The sequence below is a fragment of the Capsicum annuum genome, chromosome 8 (assembly GCF_002878395.1).
Source record: "Capsicum annuum cultivar UCD-10X-F1 chromosome 8, UCD10Xv1.1, whole genome shotgun sequence".
Classification (NCBI taxonomy): domain Eukaryota; kingdom Viridiplantae; phylum Streptophyta; class Magnoliopsida; order Solanales; family Solanaceae; genus Capsicum; species Capsicum annuum.
The window spans coordinates 159873022-159884701 of NC_061118.1; the positions used below are offsets into that span (position 1 = coordinate 159873022).

At 34.6% G+C, this 11680-nt stretch overlaps 1 protein-coding gene and 1 non-coding gene across 2 annotated transcripts; both read left to right on the forward strand.

Annotated features, from left to right (window-relative positions):
• The first annotated feature begins 5877 nt into the window (after nt 1–5877).
• TRNAE-UUC lies at nt 5878–5949 on the forward strand. The gene has a single exon. It is a non-coding gene; the product is annotated as a tRNA-Glu (tRNA).
• LOC107839951 (probable plastid-lipid-associated protein 4, chloroplastic) lies at nt 5886–9570 on the forward strand. Its single transcript, XM_016683627.2, has 6 exons — nt 5886–6352; nt 7134–7247; nt 7832–7930; nt 8337–8411; nt 8684–8751; nt 9081–9570. The coding sequence occupies exons 1-6, from the start codon at nt 6038–6040 to the stop codon at nt 9151–9153; spliced, it is 744 nt and encodes a 247-aa protein (XP_016539113.1). The 5' UTR covers nt 5886–6037; the 3' UTR covers nt 9154–9570.
• The last annotated feature ends 2110 nt before the right edge of the window (nt 9571–11680 follow it).

An 11680-nucleotide genomic window follows, 5' to 3' on the forward strand; every position in this document is an offset into this window, starting at 1 on the left:
TGACCGTCTAGGAATAAGGTTGGCAATTGGAATGTCATCTCGATCAAGGATTTGAAGAGGAGTTACTGATAGTAGTAAGGGTTCTGGAAAGAGTGAGGTTTTTAAAGAAGAGTGAGAGAAGGGGGTGTGTTAAGGTCTTGAAGAATGGGAAATCAGATAGGTTGAGAAGGATTTGGGGTTGGATAAGTGAGGGTAAATTGATGTTTGGGTGGAGAATAAGTTGTGTAGAAGGATTAATGTCAGATTTTATGGAAGAAGGAGGAGAGGAGAAAGATTCTATAGTATGGTGAATATTCAGAGGTTGAAGGAGAAGTGGAGATAGGAGAGAAAACAAGAGGTGTATTTAAGAAGAGTGAGAAGGAAGTTAAAAGAAGAAGGGACTATGATTTTAGAGAAACGTGCTGATGTAGAGGTTCAGTATGGATGGGAAAGGTCTGGCAGCCTTTTGAAAAAGATGACTGTTGGGTTTTTGCGGTTTTAATCATTGTAGAAAGAACCATGCAGATGACTTGTTTCTCTTAATGCTACTATGGAAAATAATAATCATACCTGTGTTTGATTAGTCCATGACCACTCTTGCCTTGATGATCCATCTATCAAGAAAAAACAACACATAGATATATCACATTGCTTTAAATCTTGGAATTAGGATACACAAGTAAATGCGTAAGACTGAATTAATCAACAATCACTCAGGCATAACATATTCTAGTCAATCATTGAAGGAGATTTATACAATTTTAATCATCCCCAATGCTAACCATTTTTTTTCAAAGTGTTCCCCACTCAAAGCCTTAGTGAATATATCAACAATTTATTCCTCAGTTGAACAAAATATAATTGATATATTTTTTTTTTCAACATTGTCTCGAAGAAAGTGATGACGGATATCAATATGCTTAGTTCTTTTATGTTGGACAGGATTTTTGGTTATGTTTATAGCACTTGTGTTATCACAAAAGATGGGAACACAACCTACGTCTACCCCAAAATCCAGAAGTTATTGTTTGATCCATAACAATTGAGCACAATATGACCCAACAGCAACGTATTCAGCCTCAGCAGTAGACCAAGCTACTGAATTTTGCTTATTTGTGGACTAGGTAATCAAACATGATCCTAAGAAGTATGTCATACCTGTAGTGTTTTTCTTGTCCATCAAATATCCTGCATAATCAGCATCAGAGTATCCTACCAAATTAAAGTTACTACCTTTGGGATACCACAACCCAAGATCACTAGTTCCTTTCAAATATCTAAAAAAAAATTTTACAGACTTCAGATGGGATTCTTTTGGAAGAGGAACTAAATGTCATACTTTGCTTCTGTCAAACTGATTCAATTCATCCTGCATGGCTATGATCCAATCAATATCAAGCAATGCTTCACTTACTTTCTTTGGCTCTATTTCTGACAGAAATGCCTTGAATGCACACATACTTCTCAATCCAGATCTTGTGGTGATTTCAGAAGTGAGATCAGTAAGTACATTCTCAATGGGGTGCGAACCTTGATACTTGTATCCTTTTGGGATCAAGCTTAGTGAGCTGCTTAAATCACTGCTAATGTTCTGATGTGAAGCGGTTGATGGCTCAGTTCCCCCTAACACTGTGCCTTTAGCTTCAGTTCCCCTTGTAAAAGTGTCCCTAAGTTTGACTGCTTCAGTCGATGGAACATGTTGCGTAACCTGTTCCTCAGTGTCGCTTTCTTCCTGCAGGTTAATCTTGACACAAAAATCATATGCATGCTTTCTTCAACACAGTTAGTTCTGTGGTTTAAAACTCTGTAAGCCTTACTATGAAGTGAATAACCTAAAAAGATTCCCTCATCACTTTTGGCATCAAATTTTCCCAAATTATTCTTACCATTATTATGTATGAAATATTTGCAACCAAAAGTTTTAAAGTGAGAAATGTTAGGCTTTCTACCTTTTAGTAATTCATAGGGAGTCTTTTCTAACATGGGTCTGATTATGCATCTGTTTGTGATATATGTTGCAGTACTTATTGCCTCAGCCCATAGGTTTTTGGCAACATTTATTGCAAGCATCATTGTTCTAGCCATATCTTCCAAAGTTCTGTTCTTTCTTTCCACCACTCCATTTTGTTGTGGAGTTCTAGGAGCTGAGAAGTATGATCTATTCCATTTGATGAATAAAAATCTAAGAATTTTGCATTCTCAAATTCTGTTCCATGGTCAGACCTTATGGAAACTAATGAAGTGCCCAGTTTCTTTTCTATTTTCTTAATGAAGATTTCAAAGACATCAAATGCATCTTCTTTAGAGGCTAGAAACAAAGTCCAGGTGAACCTGGAATAATCATCAACAATTACAAAAATATACCTTTTCTACCTCTGCTTTGTTGTCTCATTGGTCCACACAAGTCCATATGAACCAGGTCAAGACATTCGGTAGTGCTAACATGGATCTTTGACTTGAAAGAGGATTTTACCTACTTCCCCCTTACACATGCACTACATAACTTTTCTTCCTTAAACTTGGTCTTGGGTAGTCCCAATACCATGTCTTTGGAGGAAAGTATGTTCAGTTGTTTCAGACTTGCATGTCCAAGTCTTCTGTGCCAAAGGAGGGGATCAATTTCTATTGCACTTAGATAAGTCAAATCAGGTCTTGGTATTGCCATTATGTCTGCTTTGTATACATTCCTATATCTCTTTGCAGTAAGCACAATTTATTTGGTGTCCATCCTTTTGACTTTAACACCTGCAGCAGTGAAAATTACTTTATTACCTTTGTCACACAATTGTGAAATGCTTAACAGGTTATGCTTCAGTCCTTTCACAAGATAAACATCCTCCACAACTTTTGACTCAGATGAGCCAATTTTTCCAACTCCAGTTATGATTCTCCTTTTTCCATTTCCAAAAGAGACTCCCCCACCATCTATTTTGGAGAGTGAAATGAACTTTTTCTTGTCACCAGTCATATGTCTTGATCAAGCACTATCTAGGTACCAGTGCCTTTTGTTTCCCTTCACCTTCTCCTGCACAAGAAATCAATGGTTAGACTTAGGAACCCAGACAAGCTTGGGTCCTGTTCTGTTAGTGAAAAGATGAATTAAATTCCTTCTAGTCCAAGCAGGAAACAAGTAGACTGACTTGTTTCTCAGACTAATTTTAGTGCTTGTTTTCTTGGTCTGAGAAAGTTTGGTTGCCAGGTTCAGACTTTGATATCTGCTTTTAGCAGCCATAGGACATTCAGTAGTAGGATGTCCAAGATTGCCACAAATATAGCATAAGTCTTGAAGATTATCAACTTCTTTATAAAAACCCAAGCCTGTTTTTTCATTGTGATTTCTTTTACCAAGCTATTGAACAATTCTTGAAGAATTTGTCCATCTATTTGACTTATCTAGATCCAATTTTAATCTTGCTACCTCTTGACTCATCTTATCCATCTTTTCAGTCAAGTCATAGCATTCTTGTTTGTACTTAGTTAACTCAAGTTTAGCATTTTCTTGTTCTTTACTTATGGCCTTTTTCCTATGGTCAGTGAGAGTCAGTTTAAGGATTTCAGACTTAAGATCATTATTTGAGGACTCAAGCATTGTAATTTGTTCCTTAAGAGTGCAATTTTCTTTGTCAACATTTTGCTTGCAAACTTTCAAGTCAATGAAATCAAATTTAAGACTTGCAAGACTGTTGAACAATTCATCCATATCAGAAGTTAATTCTTGAAAATTTTCAATTAAATCACTCATCAAGGAAACAAGTTTAGTTTTAGAAAAAAATACAGTTTATATTTTAGTTCAAGTAAACTTACCTCAGAAGCATCATCTTCTTCCTCAATGTCTGAGTTTCCAAAAGCCATAAATGTTGTCTCATCAACTCCATCATCATCATTATCAGAGTCGGATCCCCATGCAGTTATCATGGCATGTTCTTCCTTTTCCCCATCCTGGCCTTTTGTTTTTTTTCAACTCCTTCCTTCCTCTATTCTATTTTCCAGAGAGGACATTCTCTGATCTGATGATCAGTCTTTCCACACTTGTAACATCCATTTGGATTGTCATTGGAACGCTTCTTGCTACCTGTTCTCTTCTTTTTCTTTAAAAACTTGCTGAAGTTTTTTGTTATGAAGGCAATTAGTTCCTTATCCAGTTCAATCTCTTCATCACTATCAGAAGCCTTCAAGGATAAGATTTTTTCAGAAGCCTTCTGTTTCTTAATGCCATCAACTTCTATTTCATAGGTTCTTAAATTCCCTACTAGTTCATCCAAAGTTATACCTGTGAGATCCTTATTTGCTTTCCTGATTACAGTGACTTTAACATTCCATTTTGACTTTGGAAGCACCCTCAGAACCTTCTCTACTTGTTCTTCTTCAGTGATGACTTTTCCCAAGAAAGTTAACTCATTTGTTAGAGTAGTAAGTCTGATCATCATATTATGCAAGGATTCATTTTCCTTCATCTCAAACGCTTCATATTCAGTAAAAATGAGAGAGATCCTGAATTTCCTTACTTGAGAGGTACCTTCATGGGCATTTACTAAGGCATCCCATATTTTCTTAGCAGTGGTACAGGTAGATATTTTATTGTATTCAGCAGGTCCTAGACCACAAACTAGGATATTCTTTGCCTTAGCATTTTTCTTTAAAGCCAAAAGATCATCAGCAGTAAACTCACCCCTTATTTTCTTGACCTGCACACTATTTTCTGTCTTCATAGGGATAGTAGGACCTTCAGTAATCCTATCCTATAATTCATAGTCTTCTTCTTGGATAAACATCTCCATCCTGGCTTTCCACCAGATGAAATGAGTACCATTAAAGAGTAGGGGTCTAGTAGTGGATTGACCTTCATTGTGACCAGTAGGAGGTGCGGAATTTATTATAATGATCTGATCTTAGGAGCAAACCTTATTTAAGACAACCATCTCTGATACCACTTGTTAAAGTATGATCCCTACTGATTGCCTATCTGTAGAACAAGTAAGTATACGTGGTTCACAGAAGTAAAAACTGAACACAGTAATTTTTACGTGGAAAACACCCGGCTAAAAAATGTGTAAAAAACAACGACCTGTACCTCTACAAGATTTAACCCCAATCTTCACTATAACCTTGAGCCTCAACAATCAATACAATTACAAGACTTCTTGTAAATAAGGAATTAAAACTTCTAACTCCTATTACTACAAAAACACAAATCTTTCCAAGATAAGTGTTCCCAAGTCTTCGAGTTTCCTAACTTGAAGACGTGATTCCTAACTCAGCTTATAGAATACTGAGACTAGAACAATTTACTCATTACAACTCAAGAACCTTCCTATTACAAGCAGTCTAAAGCATACTAAGTGAGAACTAGGTTCTTCTTCAAGTTGGTGAACGATTTTGCTGATTGTTGATTTTCTTATCAGTGCTTGCTCATTATTTGAATGCAGCTTGTTGTATATATATGCTCCCTCAGATGAAGTCCTTTTTCTTCTTTACTTGTATCTTCTGTAGGACTCTTTCAAGTAACTCACTCCTTGTTGTAACCATCTCTCCTTCTTCTAAATTGAGTAGGACTCTTTTGCTTTATCCTTCTGCCTTGTAGACTTCTTGATCTACTCAAACTCTAACTGCTCCAATTATCTTCATATATCCGTGTGAACATCCTTTGCTTCTCCATGAGTTGACAACTTATGTAATAATTTTAGCATGTAATGATTTCAGCATGCACTCCATATGTCCGAAGCAGTTTCACTTGTATGGACCAATTTGCACAACATGTTTCATTCATCTGTCTATCATCAAAACTTCTCAATGCGCTAAAACAAATTTTTCTACAATAATATATTGACATGGAACAGGATAAGAGGGGATCCTTTTACCGTTAGTATATTTATTTATTGGAAGACAAAGCCACAGCCATCCGTTATCGTCCAGCGGTTAGGATATCTGGCTTTCACCCAGGAGACCCGGGTTCGATTCCCGGTAACGGAAATTCTCTTTTTTACATCTCCCTTGATGATGATAATGTAAATTGAAGGTCCAAAATTGAACCAACATTTAAATTGCTAAGCAAACAGTGATGGCTACTCTCTGTCTGCCTTCATCATCTTCTTCAGTTAAACTTGCTGAAATCTCCAGCTCTATTCATTCTTTCCCAGCAAATCCAAATCTACTTCGTTCTTCCCCGAGAAGAAGAAGACCGTTGTTCGATCATTTTCTGGCAGTCAATTATGTAGCTGAATCATTTAAATGGAGGGCAAAGGTTTCCTTCTTTCCTTTTTTCTCCACCAAAACCCAAGACACGGAGAGTCTTAAGCTGGAGCTTCTCGAAGCCATTGCCCCACTTGATCGAGGTGCTGAGGCCACTCCTGAAGACCAAAAGCTCGTCGATCAGGCAGGTCACGTCTTTTTTTTTTGAATTCTTTGTGGGTATTGTAGTTTCTGATGTTGTTGTAGTTGAAGAATTGTGTTGTTTGGAGTTGGCACTTAATTAGAAGGGCAGCCTGCCATGTGACCAGGAGTACACGGGTTCAAGCCTCGGAAACAAACTCTCGCAGAAATGCAAGTTAAGGCTGCGTACAAATTACAATACCCCCTTGTGGTGGGGCCTTTCCGACACCACGCATGGCGGTAGCTTTTTAGGAGTGAGTAAATGAAGTTAAGATTTTAGACAGGGGTTCACACGATTCAATTTGCTATTTTTAAAGGCGTTTTGAGTTTACATAATTCAGTTTGCTACTGCTAAACCCATGTGCTTGGCTCGGAAAAGCATCCCGCCATGAACATTAAATTAAAGATTCTTATATCTTTACTGTCAAATTAAGTGTTGGGCGTAAACAACACTTGAAAAAAGCTAGCTTAAAGGAGAACACTGCTCAAGCATTGTAAAGAGTTAAAGGATCTCGTCCTTTACTGATGCGGGATTCTTTTCATTCATCACTATCAAATTAAGCTATTAGGTTCGCACAATTCATGAACAACATGATTTGGTTTAGGATTACACTCGGAAGAATACCCGATATATTATGTATGGTATACACAATGATTGCAAGGAGTGTAATTGGTGAAGTTGTTTTGACATTCTCATTCAACAAATTGAATTGAGATGTTGATAGAGAGAAGTATTTTGGTTCTTACTTTGCTGCTAGTGCATTACCAGCCAAATGTGTATGCAGATTGCTAGCAAACTTGAGGCGGCTAATAAAGTGAAGGAGCCCTTGAAGTCAAGCTTATTGAATGGAAAGTGGGAACTTTTGTATACTACATCTCAATCAATTCTACAAACCAAGGTCAGGTCTGGTTTGATCTTATCTTTCTTCTGCACATTTCCAGGAGCTTTCTCATTTTTCCGCTGCTATTAGATTCATATTACATATAGAAGGGAAATATACGTAGTTATTCATTTCTACCTTTTTTCCATTCTGAGTTGACAAATTTGGATGCAGTTTCTTCAACAACAACATATCCAGTTTCTTGATCACGCTTTGCTAGCTTTACCTTGAGCCCCCCTGATAATAAGTGATGCTTTCTATTTTCAGTGATGTCACAAAAGTTGCCTTTAATATACTTTCTTCTTTTAGAAGTGTTGGATAAGTATTCCTTTCCTCTTCTCCTTGTGTTTTGTAAATGTTGGTTTTAGATCGCACTTATCAATTTGTTTTCTCAACTCCAACCATCAATGTTATGCTACATATGTAGTCTAAAGTGATGTATGGCAACAAACTTGTAGAAAGGAAAAAAGTATAGAAGGCAGCAACTCACATCGAGTCCCTTCTGAGCTTATGATCAGTATTCTGTTGTTTAATTTCTTTATTTAATGTGATTCATTCCTAACTGTAGTGACAAGGCTCTTGTTCGTTTATTATTGTGGCAGAGGCCCAAATTCTTGAGAGCCAATGGAAAAATTTACCAGGCTATCAATACAGATACATTGAGAGCTCAGAATATTGAAACATGGCCATTTTTCAATCAGGTATTTTGATCTCATTGAGAAATATCAAATAATCTCAAGTCTTTCTTTTTTGCTGTAAAATATTATCCTATTTAATATGCAACGTGTGAAAAATTGTTGATTCTCCAGTGCGTAGATTGATTTTGATCTCAGTACTAGTATGTGCTGTTTCTTATTGTGGAAATTTGCTTCCAAAAGGCAATGTGCAGCACTGATGCTCGATATCAGTTGGGATATATATCATAGGTTGTTCTTGAAAGTTGAAAAATTAAGTTTTTCATCATGATGAGAGATTCTCATTTCCTGGATTCAAAGATAAAAACTTGACAAATATTTAAGAAATGCTTATCCCTGTAAATTATCAAAAGAAAATGTTGCATTTTTATTTTGCAATAAAATTTAGGTCTGTTTTCTAATGCATCTGCAGGCCTCTGCCGATTTAATTCCTCTTAATGCACGAAGAGTTGCTGTAAAATTTGACTCTTTCAAGATAGCTGGTCTGGTAGGTAACCTTCATTTGAAAACAAAATTCTGTTATCCTGCATTTTAGTGTATTCATTAAGCAACAAAAATGTTTCCTCTGATGTTCAACAGGGAAACCCATACTACATATCATATTACTACAACTCCCTTTACCTGTCTGTCTACTGCTTGCTTCAGGGCAATTGACAAAAACACATTAAATGAAATGTATAAAGCTTTACTTCTTAACTTTTCTTGGATCAAGCTTTTCTTGTTAACTTTTCTTGGATCAATCTTTCTTCTGGCTCCCAGATACCCATAAAGAATCGTGGAAGTGGTCGCGGTCAACTTGAAATCACGTACCTGGATGAAGAACTAAGGTAAAGAAAAAGAACCCACTGAATTCAATTGTGTTTAGGCCATGCTCTCTCTTCTCTTGTTCTCCATGAATCTGCTCTTTACTTTTCTTTGGCATGTAAAAAAATGAACTATGGTACATCTGGTGTTAAGTCGGTACTATTGATTTAAAGTTAACTATTGTCCTCTACGTGACTTCTCTACATCTTCTCAAGCATGGTCACTCTTTACAATACGATAAAGTATCAAATTCTCGTGACATTCTATAAAATTAAAACTGGTTCGTCCATCACCTTCTTTATCTGGTTTATCTTGTTTAATTTTGTTTTTCATGCAACATCATTTGTTACAGGATATCAAGGGGAAACCAAGGAAACCTGTTTATTCTTAGAATGGTGGATCCATCATATAGAGTCCCTCTTTAAGCATGCTTTCCCGTGGATAGTGATTGTCTCAAGCAGTCGCTCATAGAACCATATCAGTGTTGGTGGTAGTTCTCCCAAGTATTTCAGCTCATCGCTGGAAACAAGATATACATCAGAAGCGTACAAGCTTGAGCATAACTCTGGTCAGCAATAATAAAGATATGCGTCATGGTTAAACTAATTGCTTGACCGACCATCTTTACGGAGCTATGATCGGCCATCATAATAGCAAATGAACACATCTTTCTAGTTAGATCAAAGCAAGTTCTTCTGTATCTGTATCTGTATCTTCTATAATGCATCACAACTATGTGATACCAATGTTAATTGATATGAATGGATGATCCTAGTCTAAATTAAGTGAATAATTAAACTAAATCTCATCTTAGTTGGGTGTAGATGAGAAAATTTATGGTGGATTCTCCCCCCTTCCCACTCCACCTCCAGGGAGATCAATATTATTCCTACTTAATCTCCAATGATGAAGATGTTCAACTATCCCACATGGATGTGGAATCATAATTTTTTTATTTTTTTTCAAAAATGAACATTGAGTCTAATGCGAATTCACGGGGTTAAATTATCAAAAATTATATAAGAAAGGAAATTAATCAATTCGATATTAATGTGACACTAACAGAATGCACCACTAAGTGGATTGGTATTCAAGTCTATCTTACCAATAATGTTAGAACTCCGGAAATAGTCTACTTCAATACGGCAAGGTGGACTATGCTTTGTAGATGGATATCACTATTTATCATGTCACAACGAAGACATTTCGAACAATTAAGGGGTTAAGGACAGATACAACTTGCGTTAGTTTTTAAAGTGTACAATCAAACTTAACCCTATTTCACGATTGCCGCTAAGCAACCATACAAATAGTACAATTATTAACCAACATTATGCGCATAATATTTCACTTTATATATCTTGTTAAAAGCACAAAAGGATGTCATATAGAAATAGAGAGCTTGAATTTTTTCGAAGACAAAAAAGGTTAAATAATTACACATAGGATTGTCAAGGAAACGCGTTAACGAAAGATTCAATTATCAATTAATCATTGAAATAATTTGTTTAAATGCGTGAAAGTTGATCGGAAACCACATGCATAGATTAAGAAGTAGTATATGATAGGATAATTCTACCATATTACTCTTTGAATAGTAATACTTTTGAAAATACATTTGATAATGAATCGGATTTATATTATGGATAAAAGGAATTAAAATAGATAAATTATTCATTGACTTTATTAATTTAATTGAATAAGTATTATTGTACATTTTAAAATAAAAAATTAAATAGATAAAGATGAACAAAGAACGAAAAATCTATATATCTATAATCTATCTATATCTATAATCTATAATCTATATTTATAATCTATATCTATAATATGTTAAAAATGTGAAGACTTTTAGAAAAGTGATTTGAACTTTTTGCCCTTCATTAAAAATTTCTCAATAGACAAAATTGTCTTTTCACTTTTTTCTTAAATTATTATTAATATATAGAAAGAATTTTAAATTTATAAAATTCATTAAATTTGTTTTTCTTATGCAAATTTTCCTAGGATTAGGAACCTTATCATATATTTTAGGACTCTTACACAATCAAACTACGCCAAACTAAAAGTTCATAATATATAAGTTCCATTGTGAATTCACATTGCATACGAAAACGTTGAATTATCAATGTTGAGTGCTGACAACCAAAATTATCAATGTTTTCATAAAATTTGAAACAAGGAATAGTGAGTACCATATAATTTATATTTTGATTGAATTTTTTTTTTTGCAACTAACCTATTCTTTTTGTTTTTCCTTTTATTTACTTGGTAGTATCTCTCAATTGCTAAAGAGTTGAATGGTATTTTGATGACGTCATATCAAAATTATGTATAATATATTTCTGGACATGAGATTCGTAAACTTCGATTTTATATTTTATGTTACTTTTTTCTTTAATCTTTTGTTCTTCTATGTTAGTAAAATTCAAAAGTTGGTTTTGATTCTATAAGAAATTCTTTTACATCTTTTATATGGATTCTTTGTGACTACATAATATTGATATGTCATAAAACTTATTAATTGTAAAATTAATTTATTAATTATTTCTTTATGTGATAAAGAAAATATATTTTGAAAGATAAAGGATTCCTACAATCTATAATAATACAATAATATATGGTAACATTAGGTTTTTATGGCTGCCCATTCAATTTTAATATTTCTTTTGTACATAATTCTCATTCGAGAATTGTTGCTAGCCACACCTAAAATAAGATTTATCTTAAATATGAAGAAATAATCAGCTTGAATTATTTATAAATAATTTTAAACATTGGACTACAGCTATAATTTTAATTAAATTATTATTAATAATTTAAATTTCAATCATAAAACTGTACTTAAACAAAATCTAATCCCATACCAATCATAATAATAATGGCAACAATTACAGAATGACGAACTTAAGAAAATTGCATGAATAAAGTTTAACAATTTGTAAGTATCGA